At 34.6% G+C, this 24,019-nt stretch overlaps 4 protein-coding genes and 1 pseudogene across 4 annotated transcripts; 4 read left to right on the plus strand and 1 right to left on the minus strand.

Moving 5' to 3' along the window:
* Nucleotides 1-23,947, plus strand: LOC116136747 (protein SULFUR DEFICIENCY-INDUCED 1-like). The gene is made up of 5 exons (XM_031422410.1): nucleotides 1-161; nucleotides 564-776; nucleotides 944-1,099; nucleotides 1,359-1,800; nucleotides 23,837-23,947. Exons 1-4 carry the CDS (start codon nucleotides 36-38, stop codon nucleotides 1,764-1,766), a joined length of 903 nt encoding a protein of 300 aa, XP_031278270.1. The 5' UTR covers nucleotides 1-35; the 3' UTR covers nucleotides 1,767-1,800; nucleotides 23,837-23,947.
* Nucleotides 5,754-7,436, plus strand: LOC116136789 (annotated as a pseudogene).
* LOC116136750 (putative vesicle-associated membrane protein 726) lies at nucleotides 8,714-10,970 on the minus strand. The gene is made up of 5 exons (XM_031422413.1): nucleotides 10,565-10,970; nucleotides 9,385-9,526; nucleotides 9,151-9,271; nucleotides 8,955-9,017; nucleotides 8,714-8,870 (listed from the first exon to the last, which is right to left on the minus strand). Exons 1-5 carry the CDS (start codon nucleotides 10,752-10,754, stop codon nucleotides 8,727-8,729), a joined length of 660 nt encoding a protein of 219 aa, XP_031278273.1. The 5' UTR covers nucleotides 10,755-10,970; the 3' UTR covers nucleotides 8,714-8,726.
* LOC116136749 (ribonuclease P protein subunit p25-like protein) lies at nucleotides 17,298-20,557 on the plus strand. The gene is made up of 8 exons (XM_031422412.1): nucleotides 17,298-17,578; nucleotides 18,678-18,758; nucleotides 18,870-18,958; nucleotides 19,043-19,117; nucleotides 19,316-19,428; nucleotides 19,543-19,620; nucleotides 19,774-19,836; nucleotides 20,160-20,557. Exons 1-8 carry the CDS (start codon nucleotides 17,456-17,458, stop codon nucleotides 20,252-20,254), a joined length of 717 nt encoding a protein of 238 aa, XP_031278272.1. The 5' UTR covers nucleotides 17,298-17,455; the 3' UTR covers nucleotides 20,255-20,557.
* On the plus strand, nucleotides 21,989-23,924 carry LOC116136748 (protein SULFUR DEFICIENCY-INDUCED 1-like). The gene is made up of 4 exons (XM_031422411.1): nucleotides 21,989-22,177; nucleotides 22,580-22,792; nucleotides 22,960-23,115; nucleotides 23,375-23,924. Exons 1-4 carry the CDS (start codon nucleotides 22,052-22,054, stop codon nucleotides 23,780-23,782), a joined length of 903 nt encoding a protein of 300 aa, XP_031278271.1. The 5' UTR covers nucleotides 21,989-22,051; the 3' UTR covers nucleotides 23,783-23,924.
* Nucleotides 23,948-24,019: the final 72 nt, after the last annotated feature.

Here is a 24,019-nt window from a genome sequence, read left to right on the forward strand (position 1 = left end):
TTTCTTCTTTATCTCATCAGAAACAGCGTTTACTGATGAGAAGAGAAAGTATGGAAGGGAGTTCAAAGAAGACTACTCCAAGAAATAAAGAAAATCTCTTTCATGTTATTCACAAAGTTCCTGCTGGTGATGGTCCTTATGTTCGAGCTAAACATGCTCAGGTTCTTTTTTTTATTCGATTCTTCCCGTTAATTTGTTACTTTCTTTGTAATCTTAGGCTTTGAAGGCTTTCTATAATTAGTTTGAACTAAATTATGGAATTAATCAAATAAGAACGAGCGAGCTACCTAGATACATCAAATAAGTCGATCCATCGTTTAAACTCTTTAAAAAGTACATTATAATGATCAAATTTTGTTCTTTTAGTGTGAATTTGTTCTACTTTCTCTTCTTAATTTTGTTCTCTCTTATCATGCCTGTAGGCTAAGCTTATTCAAGGTTTTAAAATAACAATATGAATTATATTCTTGGATCCTTGATTTGCTAGCTAGGTTGGCTAGCTAGGTTCAATGGTATTGTACTTGAAGAAATCTTGAATAATGAAGTAGTTGAACGATTTGCAGCTAGTTCAAAAGGATCCAGAAGCAGCTATAGTGTTGTTCTGGAAGGCAATAAATGCGGGAGATAGAGTAGATAGTGCTTTAAAAGACATGGCAGTGGTGATGAAGCAACTCGATAGAAGTGAAGAAGCCATTGAAGCCATCAAGTCTTTTAGACGTCTTTGCTCCAAACAAGCTCAGGATTCTCTTGACAACGTCCTTATTGACTTGTACAAGGTACATATATATAAATATATGTCTCATCATCATCAAATTTATATTGAACGTAAACAATATCTAGCTTCTTAATTTTGAGTTTAATAATGTATAACCCTAGCTTATACCCGTTTTGCTTTGGATTTTGATTTTGATGGTAATTAACTAATCATTAATGGAATTTGTAGAAATGTGGGAAAATAGATGAGCAGATTGAGATGATAAAACGAAAGCTAAGACTTATATATCAAGGAGAGGTTTTCCATGGAAAACCTACAAAGACTGCACGCTCTCATGGCAAGAAATTTCAAGTTTCCGTCAAGCAAGAAACTTCGAGATTACTGGTACGTCAGTTTTTCCAATTTAATTGTTCTCTTTGCATTCACCAGCTACCTACAAATGAAAACAAAATTCCACTTCTTGTTGAAGCCACATTCATACATTTTGTGGGACAAATTATAAAAATCTTCAATCAAAACACTGATCATTGAGACTTGAAAGAAAAATTAATGAACTACAATATATGACGACAGAGACGAGTATGGTCATCGTGTTGGCAGTTGCCACTAAAATAGCTAATACACATTATTAATGAACTTGCAGGGCAATTTGGGTTGGGCGTACATGCAGAAATTAAACTACATGGCAGCGGAGGTGGTGTATCAGAAAGCTCAGATGATCGACCCAGATGCCAATAAGGCATGCAACTTGGGCTTCTGTCTAATGAAACAGGCCCGATTCGATGAAGCCCAGTCAGTTATTCAACATGTGTTAGAAGGTAGAGTTCCAGGATCAGAGGATTGCAAAGCAAGAAAACGGGCTGAGGAATTGTTACAAGAACTGGAGTCAAGGCAACCGATACCGGATTTGTCGGATGCTTTGGGTTTTAATCTGGATGATGATTTTGTGAAGGGGCTTGAACAAATGATAAATGAATGGGCTCCTTCTAGATCCAAAAGGCTTCCTATCTTTGAAGAGATTTCTTCATTCAGAGACCAGTTAGCATGTTAATTTACTTGTTATTCTCTCTTTTTTAGTTTGGAGTGTGAGGTAAGGTACTCTTACTTTTTTAATTCAAGTGTTCATAATCATAAATGTATCCAAATAAATATTTCTTGTAAATAATGGGCGTAATTTAATGAAAAAAATTATATATTTGTTTTCGTTATAATCTGAGTTACAAATGCATTATTTTTTGAGCGGAAAACAGATAGATTAGCCATTTCCAATGGTGCTTAACGAGCATTTTAGCATCTTCATTAATTTTTAAATATAAAAAATAAAATTTTTATTCAAATCCAACACTCTTAAAATTTAAAGAAAATGCTCTTTAAAATTTAAATAAAATGTTCTTTATTTTCAAGAAAGACATTTAATAAGGGAGATAATTATTAAATAAAATGCATAGAAATTTATAGTTTATTAATTAAAATTGTGATAGAGAGTGAAATTTGAATCTCTAGATGTGGAGAATCAAACTCATTTAAAGGATAAAGAGTTGGACTCTTGTTTTTATGGACAGACTTTTTATAATAAAGAGTTCGGGCCATATAAAGAGTCTGCTCTAAGAACATCTCCAATAGTGCTCTTTATTTTACATAAATAAATACAGTATTTTTATTAATTTTTAAATATAAAGAACAAAATTTGTATTCAAATCCAATAGACTCTTAACATTAGACTTAATAAATAGGAGAGATAATTAATACTAAAATGTATAGAAACTTGTAATTTATTAAATAAAATTGGGATAGAGAGTGAAACTTAACTCTCTAAATGTAAAGAGTCAAACTCACTCTTTAATTTATATTTAAAAAATAAATAGTCTATTAGAGCATCTCCAAATGATTATTTATATGACTCAAACTTTTTTATTATAAAGAGTTTATCCATAAAAACAAGAGTCCAACAGACTCTTTATTTTTAAAATATAAATTAGAGAGTGAGTTTGGCTCTCCACATTTACAGAGTCAAATTTCACTCTCTATCCTAATTTTAATTAATAAACTACAAGTTCCTATGCATTTTATTTATTAATTCTCTCTCCCATTAAGTTTTTTTCTTAAAAATAAAGAGCATCTTCATTAAATTTAAAGAGTCTATTGGATTTGAATAAAAATTATGTTCTTTATATTTAAAAATGAATGAAGATGCTATTCAAAATAAAGAACACAATTAAATATGCTCTTAGAGTATCTCCAAATGACTCTTTATATGACTCAAACTCTTTATTATAAAGAGTTTATCCATAAAAATAAGAGTTAAATAGTCTCTTTATTCTTTAAATATAAATTATAGAGTGAGTTTGACTCTCCATCTAGAGAGTTAAATTTCACTCTTTATCCTAATTTTAAATAATAAATAAATTTTAAATAATAAATTACAAGCTTCTATGAATTTTATTTATTATTTATCTCTCCTATTAAGTTTTTTTATTGAAAAAACATATTATTTCTTCAAAAATTTAAAAAGTCTATTGGATTTGAATAAAATTTTTGTTATTTATATTTAAAAATTAATGAAGATGTTCTTTATTTTAAAGAGCACCATTGAAGATGCTCTTAGACTATTGTTTTTATAAACAAACTCTTTATAATAAAGAGTTTGGGTTATATAAAGAGTTATTTTGAAGATACTCTTACAATATACAAATACAATTAGAACTGAATTAGGATTTGGAAAGGAAATCTGCTTTTGTTAAACAGTAATTCTAGGTCCACAATTCACTTTCACAACTTTTTCTCATAACTCTTAACGTGGCAACTCATAATTGGTTAAACACTCTTAACGTGGCAACTCGTAATTGGTTAAACAGCAGGATCCTAGAAGCAAATGAAACTCATTTATGAATTGACCAATTACGAATTGTCAAATTCGAGAGAATGAGCATTTTTATGTGTTAAATTTAGACTACGATTATATTTCTTGGAAATACAAAAATTTTTACAAAGTAAATAAATTAATTATGTCCCTAATAGGCTAAAACTATTCAGCTGTTAATAAGTAAGGGTGTTCAAAAGAACCGGTTAGAACCGGAATCGGCGGATACCCTGGGTTTGGTTTTGGTTCCTACCCAAAACCAGTAGTCAATGGGTAGGTTTCGGTTCCAAATTTTTGGAACTGTTACTGTGCGGTTCCGGTTTCGATTCCTATAGTTAGGAACCAGAATCAGAACCAGGAACCAGGAACTGAGACTAATATAAAATAAAATTAAAGATTAGGGGGATTAATAAAATTTTTTGTAGAAAAAGTAATGTGAATACATTTATATTTATATTTCATAATATTTAAAGTAAGTTGGTTTGACTTTTGAGAATCTACCTTTACAAAGTAATGGAGTTTGTAATTTTGAATTTATAATTTGTAATTTTATTTTTGTTAACAAGTGTAGGTGGGGGGTATTGTAGGTTTTTAAGGGTTTTTTCATTTTAAAAATTTTGGGGGTCATAATTATATAGGGTACCCAGAATCGGAACCGAAACCGTTGTTACAGGTTTGGTTCTGGGTACCTAGGAACCAGAACCGTCGGTTTGGTTCTGGTTCAAATTTCAAGGAACCGTCGGTTCCGGTTCCTTCAAAAAGTGCAGGGTACCCAGAACCGAACCACCCTATTAATAAGAGTAAACGATGCCCACCCAAGGTTTGGCTAATGACATTTCCAACAAAAAGTTTCAAAATGCAACTTACTACCCATGTTAAGATATCTATTAAGTTTAATTGAAAAAGGACAAAATAGTAAATTAAAAAAAAGAGTCAAGGGGGAATTCTATATTTGATCCCCTATATATAAACATTATAAAAAAAAAAAAAAAAAACCCTGACTCAAACCTTTTAAACTCTTCCCCACCCCGCTGCCCCAAATCCTCTCCCACCAATTGCCGGAATTGCACTGTAAAGTAATGGAAACCATAAACAACCCTACACAAATCTTGCATTGTAACGTCGGGCGCATATTAGGTAGATTATCTTGTGGTTGATGGAAATTCGTGTGAGAAGGTGAAAGGATTCCAGTCAAGTGCGACTTTTTTTGTCGGCCAAACTTGTCACTCCGATGACTCCTTGGCCACCATTCATCATCCTCAAACCCCACACATACCAGCAACCATTTGCACCTCCCCACCTGGAAATTTGTACCACCCACCGTTATCGTGCTCGCAAGATTGAGTTTCCAATCGTGTCGAACATCTAGCACATGGGGCCACCCCCTCTCACCATTCTCTCATCTACTGGACCCCCACTACCTAGCATCCTTAACCTTTCAAGCCCCCATAACCACAAACGTTCACTCATTAGAGTTTGTTTTGCGTTGATTGTGGAGTTGGTTGGCAGAACCCACCTGGCCGAGTGCGATTCTAACCAATTGGGTGAGAAGGTGAGAAAGTCCAACCAACTTTTTTTTTAATTTTTGTTTTGATTTGGATGATGTTGTTGTGTGTTGATTGGATAGGGTGATGGTGTAGTGTGTGATTTGGATAATAGTGAAGATTTTGTGAGTTGATTTTTGTGAAAAGATTGTGGCGAGAAGGTTGGTAGTCGGAATCACAACCGGAATTGAGGTAGAGAGAAGGAGAAAGGAAAAAAAAAGATGAAAGAGGGTATTTTCGTCTTTCTATTGTTTTTACAATGCTAGAGAACATATTTGCTAATGGAACATAAGGGTGGGTGGGGAAAGTGTCAGTTTCGAAACTTGATGGGTGAGAAGGGTATCATTTTGAAACTTGACAGTTGGGAAGGTTATTAGCCCAAACCTTGGGTGGGGAAAAATCGTTTACTCTTTTAATAAAGCCAAACGAGAAACGTAACCTCGTAGGCGGCTAGGTGCCATCCAACTCCCAAACCGCCTCCTCTATTAAGATTTATCGTTTTTTGAGATTTGGTCTTTTCGCTCCAATATTCCAAATCCCCAAATCACCCCAAAGGCCCCCACATACCCCCCCAAATCTACCCAACTCCGACTTGAATTTTAACTCCGTACACTAAAGTCCTTTTAACCCCACGCAAATTTAGTAGTTTCATCACCTTCGCTTGCTTCCCATGGCAACCAAAGAACCAGAGATAATTACAGACAAGACCCAGATGAGGAACTGGTCAAGAGCTATGAGATCACAAGGCAAAACCATAGGCTTAGTACCCACTATGGGTTATCTCCATGAAGGTCATTTATCTCTGGTCAAACAATCCCACCGCCACGCCAATCTCACTGTTGTCTCCATCTATGTCAACCCAGGTCAGTTCTCTCTCCGAGGACTTATCGACTTACCTTCTGATTTTCAAGGTGATTCCGCAAGGTTATGTCTCTTTCTAAAGCTGTGGATGTTGTCTTCCACCCTATAATCTTTATGACTATAAAAACAATTTCAAAAATAACGATGTTAATGATAGTAAGAGGAGTGAGTCTGGTAATGCGGTGTGGAGTTGTTTCATGTGTTGAAGAAAGGGGATGGGGCATGAGACTTGGGTGAGAGTCGGAGATTGGAGAAGGGTCTGTGTGGGAAGAGTCGGCTGTTTTCTTCAGAGGGTGGCTACCATTGTTAGCAAGTTGTTAATATTGTGGAGCGATTTTGCTTTTTTGGGAAGAAAGATTATCAGCAGTTTCGTGTTATTCAGCGAATGGTGAGTATTCTGTGGAAAACAAATTAATGATAGAAAAGTTGTTTATTTTCCTGTCAAAAAATCAGGTTGTGATGATCATCGGTTTTGAACAAAACAACAGAAATTGGATTCTGCGTTTGATTGGGTTTGAATGTTACTGTGATGCTTAAAGTTGCCTTCTCTTCTTATATGTTAAATTCGGAACTGAAGATGATTTTCAAGTATAATGTATTAAATTTTTAGTGTTGAAATCGAGGCTCATGTAGTTTGGCGTTGGGATGATTCATGAAACATTTAAAAATTTCTTTCTTTATGTTTTGGGAACTATGTTGAGTGTGGGAATTGGCCTATAACCATCATATTCACGTGGGGTGAGAAAGTTCCTTAAGGGGTAGTTGAATCGGCTATTTTATTTGCATGCCAACATTTTTGCTGTATGAAAACTTGTCTTTCTTCTGTTTTCTGGAATGTAGAAGATCGAGACCGAGACTCAGCATGCAAAGAAAAGAGTTTTGGAGTGATTTGATTTTCATGGATTTGTCATTTGAAATATTAGAAAATGTCATGCTTATAGATTGTGATGACTGATGTGTATTCATTTAATAGTTGAAACTAGATTTGCAACATGACAGTTGATTTGTATATGTCTGTCCAATTAAAAACTAAAATCAGCAAATTTGAGTAATTTTTTTTTTTAACTCTAAATGAGTTCCCTGTTAGTTAAGTGCTTGGCTTGAGCAATTGGCTTCAATGATGCCATTAATAAGCTACAAGGGATTACACACTGCTGCTAATTGATTTCTCATCTGTTGACTTCCTACAGGTTCGAGATCTGATTTTGGCATAGAAGTGATAGGTTCTGAAATAGTTCGAGATGAGGATGGCCTTGCTTTGAGTTCTCGTAATGTGCACCTATCGCCTGAAGAAAGGGAAAAGGTCCTCTCAATGCTGTTGATCCTCTTGTGCTATGATCTACATATAACATGTATTGATTTATTCAATTTTGTATTCTGCAGGATTGTCTATAAACAGGTCATTATCAGAGCTGATCTTCTGCAGAAAAGGGTCAAATTAACTGTAAAGATTTGAGGGACTTGGTCATCCAAGCAATAAATGATGTGGGGGAAGAATGACTATGCTGAGCAAGAATTGAACTCTCTATACCCTTTAGTTTCCTGTAATTTGGATTGATATATGCCTATCTGAATTGCTTTATGAGCAATTAGAGCTTATTATTAAACAATCAAGGGCACAAGTATCAGAAACTATGCTAGGGATCTTCCTTGTATTCAAAGGTTTACTTGTTATATGCCCTTTTTGATGGCTGCCAGAGTTCCTTGGTTTTTGAGTGGTAGAATGAAAACAGAGCCTATGGCTCCAAATGTTGACCAAAGCTCCTTTCTTGAATATGCATACTTTAAACACCTGACTACTTATTGAATAGCACCAGTGTTTTATTTTATTGGACAAAGCAAAGCATTTATTTTTGAAACTTTTTAGGTTTTTATTTTGAGGTGCTCTAATTTACAATGATTCCTGCCAGCAGATTGTAGACCAAGAAAGTTTGGAGGCGATGGAAGATATAAGAGTCCTGTTGTCTTTTGCATTGTGCCTGGTTTGGGAAGGTCCGCCTCATAGATAACATGGAAATCAAATTATGAGCATTTTTCTATTAGCTTCAATTTCTCCTTGTAAATGCCATTTGTTGCCTTTCTTTTTCTTTTTCTGACAGCTGCTGTAATAGCCTTGCTCATTCTGAGTTTCAATTAACTATTGGATAGACGATCAAATTTTGTTTTGTAAATTGTAACACAAAAAATAAGCAAAAATGAATGTTTGTTGTATTTTATTGAATGATTATATGGGTGTTTCTGAGATGGTTCACCCGAATTAGAGACTGGAATCTGGACTGCACTCTTGGATATGGATATGGTGGTTTTAAATTTAATAAGGTAGCATTAATGTATAATATGTGAACTTACAGAAACAAAATTCATTTAAGGTGCACAAACTAATGTAATGGGTAATATCATTTAATTGGTCTGAAGAAAAAGAAAACCTATTACCAGAATAATCATCCCGCAAAGGAAAGTTGACCAAATGTTTGAGTGGAAGTTCACTGTTGCAGTAACTGCAAGAAGGTGAAACGCAATCTCTGTAATCAGTCAGTTATTTTCAACAGATGATGTTTCAAATCAAAAGGAATGACAAATTTCCACACACGGAAGACCTCGTAACAAATGAATTCAAATACAAACATACAAGCACCGTTCCTGATTAAAGCTATAGCGGAAAGAGACTGCAAAATCTGTAGGAAAACTGGCATAGTGAAAACTTTTCGACAAGCAAAAACAATCTTCGTGGAGAGTAAGGTAAACATCAACATTTGAAGCCACCACAAATGGACAATACTACGATGAGAATCAAGGCAATTATGATTCCCAGAACTATCAGTTTTATCTTCATGTTTTGCAACCACATCTTCCTTCTCATCTTCGTTCCCTGCTGCCTGAAATCCTGTGCCTGCAACACCAGAAACAACGGAATTTACATTATCACATCAGCTAGCTTTAGAAAATATTGCCAAATTTAGTAATCGTCGTTGACCTGTGAGCGAAGATTCTCTGTCTTATCCACCAGAAGCTCAATTTTCTCTCCACGGTCAAGAACCTGTACATAGATTTATTACTCGCAACAGAACACCATATTCCATCAAAAAAGCAGAGGCACAGCCATAAAAAGAAAATAACTGTATTCGTAGCACACAAACAAGCAAATAGAAGCTTCAACAGGAATGCCTTACCTTCTCAATGTTTTCCATCATAACACCTTTCACTTCTGAAACCTGAGCCTTCACTTTAGACAGCTTGCTGATCTCCTCCGGATGATCAACACAATATTGCATCTGCTCCTTCAACTTGGGCCTACATCATTGAAAAAAAAAAAAAATTACAGCATTAATGTATATTGTGTGGCATAGATAGAAGACACAAGCCATTTCATAACACAGTCCTCAGAATAGAGCGAGAAAGATTACCCAAACTCCCTGTTCAAGCTGTTAGCAACTGCCATCGCAGCTTTTCCTCCACCATATTTCTTGGTAAAATCCTCTTTTACTCGCTCAAGGAAGGCAATTGGAAGCTGTCGGCCAACAGATTCAACAGCAACCACACAGTATGCTGCGACATTCAAAGATTTGGTTAGTTTTCTCAATAAATTGAAGGACAAGAAAAAGGTTCAAAATTGAGTAAAATAGGAGACAGCAAGAGTCCAAGAAGTGAACCAATAGGAAAAGACTTCATCAAGTTATCAAAACCAGAAATACCTACTCTAGCTTTGTGGTCATTAAACACTACTCAATCACTGAAATTTGAACGTATTAATTCTATTATCAGCTTCAGACTAACAGAGAATACTATTGCCTGCAACCCTTAATTCCTTTTTGAAAATAGACAAATAGATATCCAAACAACAATTTTTCATGATTAACTGCATTCACACTATCAAATCCAACCAATGGTCAAGAACACCGATCATATAACAAAGACTTAAAAAACCAACCAATAACAATGATGGATCTGAAGTTCTGAAAACTGAACAGGTAAAATACCATCTAAAACTCAAAGTTAGAAATAAAAGCATTAATATCTATTCTTCACAACACTATCTAAGCCCAAACTATAGTTCACCCATAAGTATTCCAATATAAACACAATTAAGAGGAGTCAGTAACTTACATCATCAAAAGAACAGAAACATTAACCGGAAGCAAAACCAGCTTCCCTAATTTAGGCAACCAAACATAGCAAATACATAAAAACTAATTGATTCTATTATTGAAGTTGTCTCGGATTTCTCAGCAACGTCAGAAACAAACATCCGAAACAATCAGATCAAATCAAACTCTACAAACTAAATAAGCACGATCCGTGCAAACTTAACCACTAAAAAATAAACTACTATTTTCCATCAAACTGAGCAAAGTAACAATCACTTAGCTTCAAAATATACTTGCATAATTAATGAACAATAAACTTAAATCCAAAACCAAATCTACAAAGCACAAACTGTCGGTCATACACCTGATCATTCAAAATCTAAAATCTTACAATCCGATCAGAATAATCACAAACAAACGCAAGAAACGCACAGATCAGAAGATAAATGAGAAATAAAATAAAATGAATATCACAGGAAACGAGAGAAAGATGATATACTGAAGCCGTCATCAACGAGGTAGTTAAAAGTATGGCCATCGCAGTTGTAAGTGAACTTCTTGTTACTAGCAGGAAGTTTCTGGAGACACTGTGCTGCTATGCTCGTAAAGTTTCCGGTGAACTCGGTGTACTCTGCTAGTATGACGGTTCCACGAGCCACGAAGCTGTAGATCAACGACTGCTGCCCCATTTCTGATCACTAAAACGAGTCTACAACTACTACAACAACAACAACTAACCCTAGCAAAGAGAAATATGTTTATTAAGAGAGAAAAAAAAATGTTTGGAGGCTTTGTTGTTGTTGTAGTTGTTGCAGCAGATTTATCAAACGAACGATTTTATTGTTGTCAGTTGAGAGAGTTCTCGCTTAGGGGAGAAGCTAAATGCTTTGTAGCGTTTGGGAGGAGTTGTTTCTAGTTTAGCTACCCTCCAAGTTCAGGTGGATTAACCGAAATGCCACGCAGTTTCTTAGTTTGAATTTTGAATTTCGCTTTTAAATTCATTATCAAATAGTCTAAGTCTACGGTCTACCTATGCATAACTAAAAGTAGCCATTGGCTTGGTTTGACACATTATTTTTACCCATATTCCGAAAATATTGTTTGATTTGTTATTTGAGAAATATTAGTATATTTTTTTAATTATTTTTAAACCTTTTAAATTTATTAATTTTATTAAATACTCTCAAAAAAAGTTTAAAAACTAACAAAAACACCCTTATCTACCCATACTTGTCAGATTTCGACAACCATCGTCGGTGGTAGCCGAAATATATCACAATGGTCTACAAACGACCAGAACTGGTCAGTAATTTACCGATTTGGCCATCACCAAATCTTGGCCATTATTGACTGACAACGACATCCATATCTTTGGCCATCGTTGACGGTCAGATTTGGACTTTTCCCACAGTCGACAACCAGATATAGCCGTAGATCTAGCCTTTTCCGACCAGATCCGTGGTGGATCTGGCCAGAAAAGGCCATATCGACGCCTTACCCGCCAGATCTGACCAGTTTGCATCGTAACGCCATTTTTCGGCCAAATTCCGACGGTGGTGGCCGAAATCTGGCACTGTGGGTGGGTGGGGGTGTTTTTGTCATTTTATAAATTTTTTATATATTGGGGTGTTTAGTTAAATTAGCAAACCTAGGAGTTTTTTTGTAAATTTTTAAATTTTACCTCGTAATACTCTTCTATTCAACTACCCAATATTATTTCTAAAATCCTATCCAAAATAATAAAACAAACGGACCCTTAAACCATTCTTGGGTGTCCGAGTGGTTAAATAGAGATTCTTAAAGTATTATTTAAGAAATCATGAGTTAGATTTACCTAATTGTTAGTAGGAGTACCCACTAGAGGTTTATCCAATCGTTAATTTTAGAGTCTTGAAAATTAGTTGAGCTACATGTAAACTGGTTCGGATATCTCAATCACCAAAAAAAAGAAAAAAAAAAAAAAAAAAAAAAAAGACATAACTAAAACAGAGCCCTTTATTTTGTCACAGTCATAAACAGTAATATGTGAATGATAAGATTTATAATATACTTTTGTGAAATTGACGATAGAAGAAAGGGGTAAGACTTATTTGAAAAGTGAAAATACTGGCAGTACCTAGTAAAATGTAATCCATACTCTTAAGTAAAAGTATATTAAATTAGGTAACTTTTTGATGTAGAGTACAAATAATATTTCTTTGGTTTTTACTTTTTTATAGAATGTTAAATCGTCAATGACAAGATTAGAAGAAAATAGATGAATTGTATTTGAAAATGACTTTATTTCTTGCTTTCAGTTAAATTTGTATTTGATGTAGAGTACAAATAATCTTTCTTTGGTTTATAGAGTGTTAAATCGTCAATGACAAGATTAGAAGAAAATAGATGATTTTTATTTGAAAATGACTTTATTTCTTGCTTTCAGTTAAATTTGTAGAACAAGCAACTTGAATAAAAAGTTAGATTAGATTAATTAATAAATTTAGTGGAGTTAATTAAGCCAAGTTATCTTAATATGGAATAGGAATTGGAAGCTTAGGGTCAGTTTGTTTTATTATTTTGGATAGGATTTTAGAAATAATATTTGGTAGTTGAATAGGAGAGTATTACGAGGTAAAATTTAAAAATTTGTAAAAAAAACCCCTTAGGGTTGCTAATTTAACTAAACACCCCAATATATAAAATTTTTGTAAAATGACAAAAACACCCCCATCCACCCACAGTGCCACCGCCAAAATCTGGCCGAAAAATGGCGTTACGACGCAGACCGGTCGGATCTGGCTGGTAGGGTGTCAATATGGCATTTTTCGGCCAAATCCACCACGGATCTGGCCGGAAAAGGCCAGATCTGGCTGTCGATAGTCGAAAAAGTCCAGATTTAACCGTCAGCGATAACCAAAGATATGGTCGTCATTGTCGGTCAACGATGGCCAAGATTTGGCCGTCGTTGACCGTCAAAAATAGCCATTTCTTTGGCCGTCAGATCGGTGAATTGCCGGCCAGTTCCGATCATTTGTAGGCCGTTGTGAAAGATTCCGGCCACCACCGACGGTGGTTGCCGGAATCTGACAAGTATGGGTGGGTGGGGGTATTTTTGTTAATTTTTAAACTTTTTTTGGAGGTATTTAATGAAATTAATAAACTTAAGGGGTCTAAAAGCAATTAAAAAATATACTAATATTTCTCAAATAACAAAACAAACAATATTTTGGGAATAAGATTGGAAATACGGATAGAAATAATGTGCTTAACAAAGCCTTAGTTGCGTCAGAGTGCGTCAAATGTGTGCGGTCAATTCCATCAATAAACACCATGGATAATTATTGCTTAACTAAGGCCGAAATACAATTTCACACCCTAGGTTTTGTAAATCTACTTTCTACCCCTGGTTTCGAAAAATATCATGTTTTACCCAAAATTCAAGGTTACACGTTATTTATAACAGAGTAAGGATATTATCATCATTACACTATGCCTTGGAACCTTAAACCCTAGCTGCACCGTAGCTCTTTGGACTTCCCTGTGAATCGATTGATCTCATAGTTTTCTGTTTGGTTGCCGAGAAAAAAAAAAAATTCTTCGTTTGCTCAGCAACCAAACACTCATTGAATCTCAACTTCTTGCCCTTTTCATTTTCTGTTTGGTTTCCAAGAAAATATGAGAAAATAAATTTTCTCATTTTCTCAACAACCAAACAAAGGGTGATATGGTGGCGGTGTTTGTGTTAATTGTTATTTTTTATTCATATTGATTATGATTGTAAAATTCAATTGATTTCCCCCCATGTGTTTCACTCTTTCAAATCATTTTTTTGTTATCCTATTTGGATTAAGAAACAAAATATGTGTTTGTTTGTTTATTTATTAAGATTATTATTTTGAAAATCAATCCAAATAAAATAATATTTTTTCTATTGAAAATGAAAAGTGGGTAGGACTTGTTTTTAATTATTTTATTCTAATATTTTTTCAACTCTATTCAACTAAAAACAATTACATTTCAAATAAAAACTTTATAAATTAACAAAAACACCCTCACCCACCCAAGCCACTGTTCGTCGCCAGCAGCTGTCGCTGTTGCCACAAACGGCCACCTCCGGCATTGGAACGACGCATGACCAGTTGAATCTGATTGGTTGTGCACCGATCTTGTCGTTTCCGGCCAGATCCACCATGGATCTAGTCAGAAATGGCTAAATCTATAGCCAGAGATCTGGCCGTCGTTGACGACTTCATTTTGGGGGGTGGTTTTGTTAATTTTTAAAGTTTTATTGTGAGTGTGTTTTTGTTAAATTTTAAAGTTTTATTGTGGAGTATTTTTGGTAAATTATAAAGTTTTATTGTGGAGTATTTTTGGTAAATTATAAAGTTTTATTGTGAGGGGTGTTTAGCTAAATTAGCAAATGTAGGGGGTTAAAATAATCTAAATATTTTTAGAAAATGTTTTCCAAAAATGTATCAAACAATTATTCAGTCTTTTATCTAACTCTGATATAATTTTCAAGTATTATATTAAACACATTGTCAGAATCTTATCTTATTCTATTTAATATATTCTATTCTATTCAGATAGTTTTTCAAAATAACATTTTTTTCAAATAACCTATCAAACAGGTCCTTTGTTTTTTAGGTTGTACACTAAATTATTGTGTTGCACCAAGATGGAAAACTCTTTGTAAGTAAATAAACTTGAATAATAAGTTCGTTTTCATTTCAGGTAGCATTGTTAGCAATGATTTGTTGCAGTCTTGCAGAGAGTGGAAGTGGTTGATGGAAATAGAGTTAAATCATCAACCATAATATTTAATAAAAAATTCCCAAAGAAATGTTCAAAAAATCCATGGATGCACATAGAGGTGGAAAAGCAGCCGGCCCGACCCGACCCGACCCACAGCGGGTCGATCCTGACCCGCCCGACAACATTGGTTGGCCGGGTTAGGCCCACCAATGTTGGAGAATTGGCTGGCCCAACCTGGACAGCCAACCCTAACCCGCCGGGTTAGGCCGCGGGTTGGGCTGGGTTAACCCTCTTTTTTATTATTATTATTTTTTTATTTTGTTTAAGTTTAAATGTTTAATTAACTTTTCAAATGAATAATTAACAATTTATAAATGAATAAATGTAATTGTTTTTAGTTAAGTGTTAATTTCTTTTCAAATATCAATAATTAAATTAAATTAAATTTTTTTTTGTTAACATTCCAAATATTAATTCAATTTTAATACATTAAAATTATAATATAAGAATAATTAAATTTATTCATTTATTAAAAAATAAAATAAGAAATTACAATAATTATTGTCTCGTTAAAACCTCATCAAGAAAAACCTAATGGGACAAAAACTTGGTAAGGAAAAAAGAGTGCAATAATTGACAATTAATTTACAAGTTACAATTTACAAAACAACTAATTTTGGGGTTCACTAGGACCTCTCTCATCCGTATCATCTATATTATAAAATTGAAATGATTCTATTAAAGTATCGTCGACAACCTCGTATTGACCTTGATGGCGCGACCGTTCCCAATATCGAAGACATGTGAGGACTTCAATCATTTTTTGTGAAAGTTTAGTCCTCCTTTCATTTAAAATTCTTCCACTTGCACTAAATGTTTGTTCGGATGAGACGGTTGAGACAGGAACAACGAAAACATCCAAGGCAAGTCTTGATAATACCGAAAAAATACATTTTCTGACTCTCCAATAGTCTAAGAGATCAATGTTGGTCTCTATTGTGGATCTACTGATAACATTTCAGGGGTTACCAAATGTTGTTGAAGCTCATTACTTTGCGACTGCATGGAAGATAGTGCATTAGTTATTGTTGTTGGTGGTGGAGCTTCTGAAGAGGAGGCTGTGCTTCAGATTCGGGTCCTCTTCGGCCTATTCAGTGCACCCAAAGAGTAGAAGTCTTCATTTGTTTCTTCTAATGTAGCTTCCCTGGATGTTTTGCCTCTTTGCGGGTTCCCATACCTATTTTCATATTGGAAATATACTTCAAAAAGTGTATTTTTTACCTCTCCTATTTGATTGACATATACTTCGGTTTGTAAATTTTCACATAAATTGTCAAAACCATTTTCTAAACCTGCTAATTTAATTCTAGGATTAANAAAAACATTAAAAATATTTAGGGGTATTTAATTGAATTAACAAATTTAGAGGGTTTAAAAAATGTTGAATAAAGTTGAATGATATTGTGAGTTTTTTGGTATTTTACTGTTTAACTTTTTTGGGAATACTAAAAGTAGTATTCCCAAAATCCAACCAAACGAAGCCTTTGGTTGGGAGAAATAAATTTGTGGGTATGTTATTTAAATTACTGAATTGTCCTATAATTAAATATTATTATTATATTATTTTTTAATATTGATTATTATTTGGATTATATAACCCCCCTGCATTTAAAAACTTAGCAAAAACAACCTCATAATAAAAGTTTGGAAAATCAACAAAGCACCCTCACCAACCTAGCCATTGCCGACCGCCGATAACCACCGTCGGCCGTTGGCAACCGACAACCTGACGGCGCATGGAAGGTCTGAAATGGTCGTCGTGCGCTGATATGGCTATTTCCAGCAAGATATCTGGCCATCAACGGCCAGATCGTGGTGGTTGTCGGCAACAAGCAGCGGTAGGTGGGTGGGGGTGGTGGCTTGGATGGGCTACAATTTGTCTTGAATTCAAGGGTAATTTTGTCCAAAAAGTTAATTAATGATGGTGAAATAGTAAAAGCAACATTCATGTAAATAAGTTTAAAAATAAGGGTATTATTGTCTTAAAGTTTTATTAATAAGGGATAGAATTATAATAAAAAAAGATTACCCTGATAATTTTATAATACCTAAAAAAAATGGAAGTAATCAAACTGTCTTTAATATTACTAGCAATAACTACTCTTAATATTTAAAGATTATCGAAATCTTATATTACTTAACAATCAAACATAATAATCAAGTAATATAAGATGATTTAACTCAATAATACCACATTATCCCAACCAAACGCCCCTCAAAAGATTCATTTAAGAACAATCGAATAGGAATAGCTACATGCAACATCGTTAATAAACTCTGTCATCATTATCACTAACAACATCCCTTTAAAAATAAAATAATATAATACAAAAACTCAATACACCCTGCTGCCTCAGCCTCAAGAAAACTAATCCAAGAACCACGAAAACACACCATAACCAATCCCAGTTCAAGTTTGTACACGCGCTCTCTCTTTCGCGTGAGGAAAGGCTATAACTCCGTACCCTGAAACAACAAAACCCAATAAAAAACCAAAGTTTAAAAATATGATGTAAGGCAAGGCAGAGGTTTTAGCCTTTACTTTCTTTATCAAACAAATCTCTGCAACTTTGCTAGGGTTTTAGCTTCACAAATGGATAGATACCAGAAGGTGGAAAAACCGAAACCCGAGTCTCCCATAAACGAGAACGAGATCCGTATCACAACGCTAGGCGCTATCAGAAACTACATAACCTATGCGACTACTCTTCTTCAGGTACCCTTTTCATATGAATATTATTGTATTTGTTTGTGGAGGTGTTTCTGCGTTTGTTTTTGTGAGTACTCATTGGTGGTGTCTGTGTTGCGGATATTCGGCTTGAGTACTAGGGTTTTGTGCATGGGTGGCTTTTAAGGATTGTGAGTTTCTGTTTGTTTTTTGTTGATTGATGATTCTAATAGTCTGTATTTTGATGGATTTTGAACCAATGGTATGATTATTTGATATGGTACTTGGGTTACTTTTGGGCTAGTTATTGTGTATTAATAATGAGTTTTGGATTGGTTTTTGTAATGTTTGGATGATATGTTTCTAATTAATAGTTCACACTGTTGTTGTTATTGGATTTTATGCTATAAAGCGCTTGTAGATTGTTCGTTGTTAAGCGCTCCATTTAAAGAGTTTTCTTGTGTTTGTGATCATTTGTTTGGTGTTTTTCTTTTTCCCTTATGGGTGAATTAAGGATATTATGCCCCAGAAGAATGAAAAAAAGGAATCAAGATGAGACCCTGAATCCATTGATATTGAGTCCTTTTAGGAATATCCTCCTGAAGTTTGAATGGTCGTTTGTGCTTCTATGTACGGGCTAGTCTATTTGCACTACGTTTCTCAGAATTAATGTTGATAGTTGCGATGCTTACATTTTGCATTAGTTACACCTGGTTGTCCACCTGCTTCTTTTATTGGACTTTCCCTTTAACTTCTCAGTATGTGCTGAGTCTTCACATTCCCTAGTTGAATGTCTTCAGCCATCTGAGAGCCTTACATCTAAAAGCCTATTACTGCTCAAGTTTGTTGTTGCTTTTGATTCATTTGCTGAACCCACTTACATTTGGAATTCATGGCATGGTTTCACACTTGAATTACATTTTACGAAATTGGTTGTTTAGGTTTATGTTTGGGCAGTTTCCAGACAGTTGTCTCTCCCTCCCCTTTTTTTCTCAGCTCTACTTGTTATCTGCTGGTCTTATGCTATCACAATGGTTAAGAGTGGTCTTATGTTATCAGAATGGCTAAGAGTGATTGTTAGTTCATCTTTTAGCAGAAAATGTGAATTGTGGGTATTGTTATTTACCTTCCTGTGATGTTTTATTAGGAGAAACGTGGGAAGGAGATTGTCTTAAAAGCAATGGGACAGGCAATCAACAAGACAGTAGCCATTGCTGAGATTATAAAGGTACTATCTTATTTAAAATGTCTGCAAGTTCCTCCTTACCCTTTCTCTCTCTCTTCCTCTCTCTATTCATTTATCTACTACATTTAATTAGCCATCTGTATCTTAAAACAGAAAAGAATTCCTCGGTTGCATCAAGATACTGCCATCAGCTCTGTTAGCATAACTGATATATGGGAACCCATCGAAGAGGGTCTTGTTCCGTAAGTTTGCAGAGTTCGTATGGAATAATGTACTTATTTTGATTCTACTATTTCTATATACCTCATCATTAATGTCTGATGCAGTGTGGAGATGACTCGACATGTCTCAATGATTTCAATAACCTTATCAGCCAGAGAACTAAACAAAAACTCTCCTGGGTAGGTTCATTAATCTATATTGTAATAGAAGTGTTTGTGCTGCTTTGGAATATTCTAAATAAGTTAAGATGCTAGTTAATTATTATGGTAAAGACTGTTGTGCTGTGATTTCCTTTTTGATAATTGTAAATGTTATTTTATTCCATCTGAATTTCTTATTTTCACATTCTCAATATGAATTGGAATACATTTTCACAGGTACCAAGCTCCATCTAATGTGGAACCACCAAAACCACAGTATCGCTATCAGTATCAGCAACAACAACAACCACCCAGACAAGGGCGTATTCCGTACAATGCTGTTAATGAAGGTAACGTCAGCAATAGGTTGATTAATTGCAATTATAATTCAAACACCTTTTATTTTATTTTATTTTATTATTATTATTTTTAATCTTAACATGTCTCCAGCATTTGACTTTTAGATTCATATGGCCGAGGCCAGGGTCGTGGTAGGGGGCGAGGGCGGGGTTTTGCCAGGGGTGGATATGGACACTATCAAGGTACTTTGAATATTGAATTGTGTTTAAATTGAGAAATTTTATTTTCTTATTTATTTTCTATAACTGTTTTTTTCATTTTTCCTGTTAGATGTGTGTCAAGGGTATTCATTTTGGTCTTTTAAGTTATCTTACTTCAGTCCTTTTTTCTGATAGAAAATGATGGGTATTCAAACTGGGGCAGAGGTGGTGGGCGAGGCAGAGGCGGGGGTTATCGTGGTAAGTTGCTTCTGTACTGCATTTGCAAACCAAAAAGACTATCCTTTATGTGGCATGTGATGAATTTAAGAAACTAAATTTTTGTTGACATTATGTGGTTGAATAAATATTTGAATACGGAAGTAATCTTGAAAATTAGATTTTTAAATTTTTTTACTTAACATTGGAATTATTAACCTGAAGAACATAATCATTCATATACCGCATAGAAGAGTTACAATCAGGTCTATATATTTTTGCAAGCCAGGAACTTGATTTTTGCTGGCATGTTTGTGTTAAACAAGTTATTAGCTGATCAATGGAAGCACATGCTTTTTTGATAGGAACCGGATATGAAAGAGGCAGAGGTGGAGGGGGCAGAGGTTACGGCCGTGGCCGTGGAAGGATGGGGGGGCGATCAAGGGGTGGTGGCTATTAAGCAATAGTCAGGGGTTGGTGTTCTTTTCTGCTTTAGCTAAATGCTTGCCTTTGCCAGTGAGGAAGATTTTATGGGAGTACTACTATTAATAGCGTGAAATGTGGCTTATGATCTCCAGCGTTGTTAAGCAGTGGTTTGGTGTTCTTTTCTCTAAAAGTATATGAATGTGGGCAAGGTTATTTTTTTTTTTTTAAGGGTCTTTTTTTGCATTTAGCCAAGAGCAAGTAGTCATTTTATGATTGCTGTAATTCGTTCACAGTTATGGTTGCTAATATTATGTTCATAATTTTACCTCCATTTTTCTTCATTCCATTGCAAGAATTGTCCTACATTTTCTATTTGATTAGAGGCCACAAAAATGGGAGTATTCCTGAACCACAGAAGCCCAGTGCAGTATCTGTGTGGTATTGGGAGGCTAAACTTTTGCAACTTTTTTCATTTTTTTATACATACCAAAACCCATCAGCTTGTTTGGGAATCGAAAATTTTAAGCTTTACGGGTGCAAAAGCTTATTTCATTTTGGACATAAAATGGATATTTTATTCTAGATCTAGTATATGATTCGGACTTTTGCAAGATGTACCAAACTTCAGAAAATCGGTGGCAAGCAAAATGGTAGCAATGAGAGAACAAAGTTGATGTATTGAAGTAATAACATTCCCTTGTTATTTTCTACGACAAAAAGAGATTAGAGATAAGTCCATGGCAGTTAAGATTTGTATGAAGTAATCAAGTCTCATATATATAAAGAAGAAAAATCCAATAATCTTTCAGATGTTAATATTCTTATACAAGAATCAAGCACACGTATACAAATTTAACAACGCAGGCTTTATGAAAGTAATGTAATGTTAAGAGAGAAAGGGTAAAGATGTTAATTAAGATGTCTAAGTTCATTAATTAAAACCTCCTTTCAATTAGTCCATGAACTTGTCCAGATTCATTTTTGTCTCGTTTTTAGACTTTTCCTTTTCTGGCTGCCCCGCCCTACGTCACTGATATTAACATTACTGCACAATTATCATTAAGCAACACTTTTATCACTTCCAATTTCCAGAATATTTTTGCATAATCTATCTGCTTGACTGAGAGATGAACTTGACAGCTTTACAGGCCAGGTTCATCCGTATGGCTACCTTTTATATTTTGTCTTCGCGACCTCATCCACTTGGCTTAAACTTTAACGTGTGTTTTAACATTAAGATGAGCCTGATAAACGGTATCAATTCACTATAATAATAGTGACGAGCAATGTTATAGTTATAAAAGATTATGTATCGAATTTATATATTAAATGACGTAACGTCATCTTATTTTCTTAAAAGAAGAAATTTATAATTAATCGATGGTTAGAATGACGTCACGTGATTTAATGTATATTTTTCTAATAGTGATAATAGAAACATGTGTTTCTATTAATGAAGAAGCTACTTATGTTTATGACAACTAAATAAAAGAATTTGAGGCCAATTCTCGATATTCTATGTTGTAGTTAGATCAAAGTTAATCTAAATAGGTTATACTGTATCAGGGTTAGATCAGAATTAACATAAATAAATATTTTTTTTATTAAATTGGACGGTTAAACCCATTGAGAGACCTGCCCTGCAATGACACGTGCGCCAATGATATACGTGGCAGGAGTGTTGAAATTCAGACTACGGAATGTAGACGTTATGTCAGCCAGGTTCACGTCCAATTCCTACAGTTGCTTCTATCTATAAAATGTATATCTCGATCTATCATTGCTTCGCTTAGCTGTTTCTTCTTTATCTCATCAGAAACAGCGTTTACTGATGACAAGAGAAAGTATGGAAGGGAGTTCAAAGAAGACTAGTCCAAGAAATAAAGAAAATCTATTTCATGTTATTCACAAAGTTCCTGCTGGTGATGGCCCTTATGTTCGAGCTAAACATGCTCAGGTTCTTTTTTTAATTCGATTCTTCCCGTTAATTTGTTACTTTCTTTGTAATCTTAGGCTTTGAAGGCTTTCTATAATTAGTTTGAACTAAATTATGGAATTAATCAAATAAGAACGAGCGAGCTACCTAGATACATCAAATAAGTCGATCCATCGTTTAAACTCTTTAAAAAGTACATTATAATGATCAAATTTTGTTCTTTTAGTGTGAATTTGTTCTACTTTCTCTTCTTAATTTTGTTCTCTCTTATCATGCCTGTAGGCTAAGCTTATTCAAGGTTTTAAAATAACAATATGAATTATATTCTTGGATCCTTGATTTGCTAGCTAGGTTGGCTAGCTAGGTTCAATGGTATTGTACTTGAAGAAATCTTGAATAATGAAGTAGTTGAACGATTTGCAGCTAGTTCAAAAGGATCCAGAAGCAGCTATAGTGTTGTTCTGGAAGGCAATAAATGCGGGAGATAGAGTAGATAGTGCTTTAAAAGACATGGCAGTGGTGATGAAGCAACTCGATAGAAGTGAAGAAGCCATTGAAGCCATCAAGTCTTTTAGACGTCTTTGCTCCAAACAAGCTCAGGATTCTCTTGACAACGTCCTTATTGACTTGTACAAGGTACATATATATAAATATATGTCTCATCATCATCAAATTTATATTGAACGTAAACAATATCTAGCTTCTTAATTTTGAGTTTAATAATGTATAACCCTAGCTTATACCCGTTTTGCTTTGGATTTTGATTTTGATGGTAATTAACTAATCATTAATGGAATTTGTAGAAATGTGGGAAAATAGATGAGCAGATTGAGATGATAAAACGAAAGCTAAGACTTATATATCAAGGAGAGGTTTTCCATGGAAAACCTACAAAGACTGCACGCTCTCATGGCAAGAAATTTCAAGTTTCCGTCAAGCAAGAAACTTCGAGATTACTGGTACGTCAGTTTTTCCAATTTAATTGTTCTCTTTGCATTCACCAGCTACCTACAAATGAAAACAAAATTCCACTTCTTGTTGAAGCCACATTCATACATTTTGTGGGACAAATTATAAAAATCTTCAATCAAAACACTGATCATTGAGACTTGAAAGAAAAATTAATGAACTACAATATATGACGACAGAGACGAGTATGGTCATCGTGTTGGCAGTTGCCACTAAAATAGCTAATACACATTATTAATGAACTTGCAGGGCAATTTGGGTTGGGCGTACATGCAGAAATTAAACTACATGGCAGCGGAGGTGGTGTATCAGAAAGCTCAGATGATCGACCCAGATGCCAATAAGGCATGCAACTTGGGCTTCTGCCTAATGAAACAGGCCCGATTCGATGAAGCCCAGTCAGTTCTTCAACATGTGTTAGAAGGCAGAGTTCCAGGATCAGAGGATTGCAAAGCAAGAAAGCGGGCTGAGGGATTGTTACAAGAGCTGGAGTCAAGGCAACCGATACCGGATTTGTCGGATGCTGTGGGTTTTAATCTGGATGATGATTTTGTGAAGGGGCTTGAACAAATGATAAATGAATGGGCTCCTTCTAGATCCAAAAGGCTTCCCATCTTTGAAGAGATTTCTTCATTTAGAGACCAGTTAGCATGTTAATTTACTTGTTATTCTCTCTTTTTTAGTTTGGAGTGTGAGGTGAGGTGAGGTGAGGTGAGGTGAGGTGAGCTAGTAGCGTTTTCTCTCTTACTTCTTTAATTTAAGTGTTCATAATCATAAATGTATCCAAATAAATATTTCTTGTAAATAATGGGCGTAATTTAATGACAAAAATTATATGTTTTCGTTATAGTCTCGGTTACAAATGCATTATTTTTTTTAGCGGAAAACATTTTC

The sequence above is a fragment of the Pistacia vera genome, unplaced genomic scaffold, assembly GCF_008641045.1.
Source record: "Pistacia vera cultivar Batoury unplaced genomic scaffold, PisVer_v2 Contig32, whole genome shotgun sequence".
In the NCBI taxonomy this organism is placed as follows: Eukaryota; Viridiplantae; Streptophyta; class Magnoliopsida; order Sapindales; family Anacardiaceae; genus Pistacia; species Pistacia vera.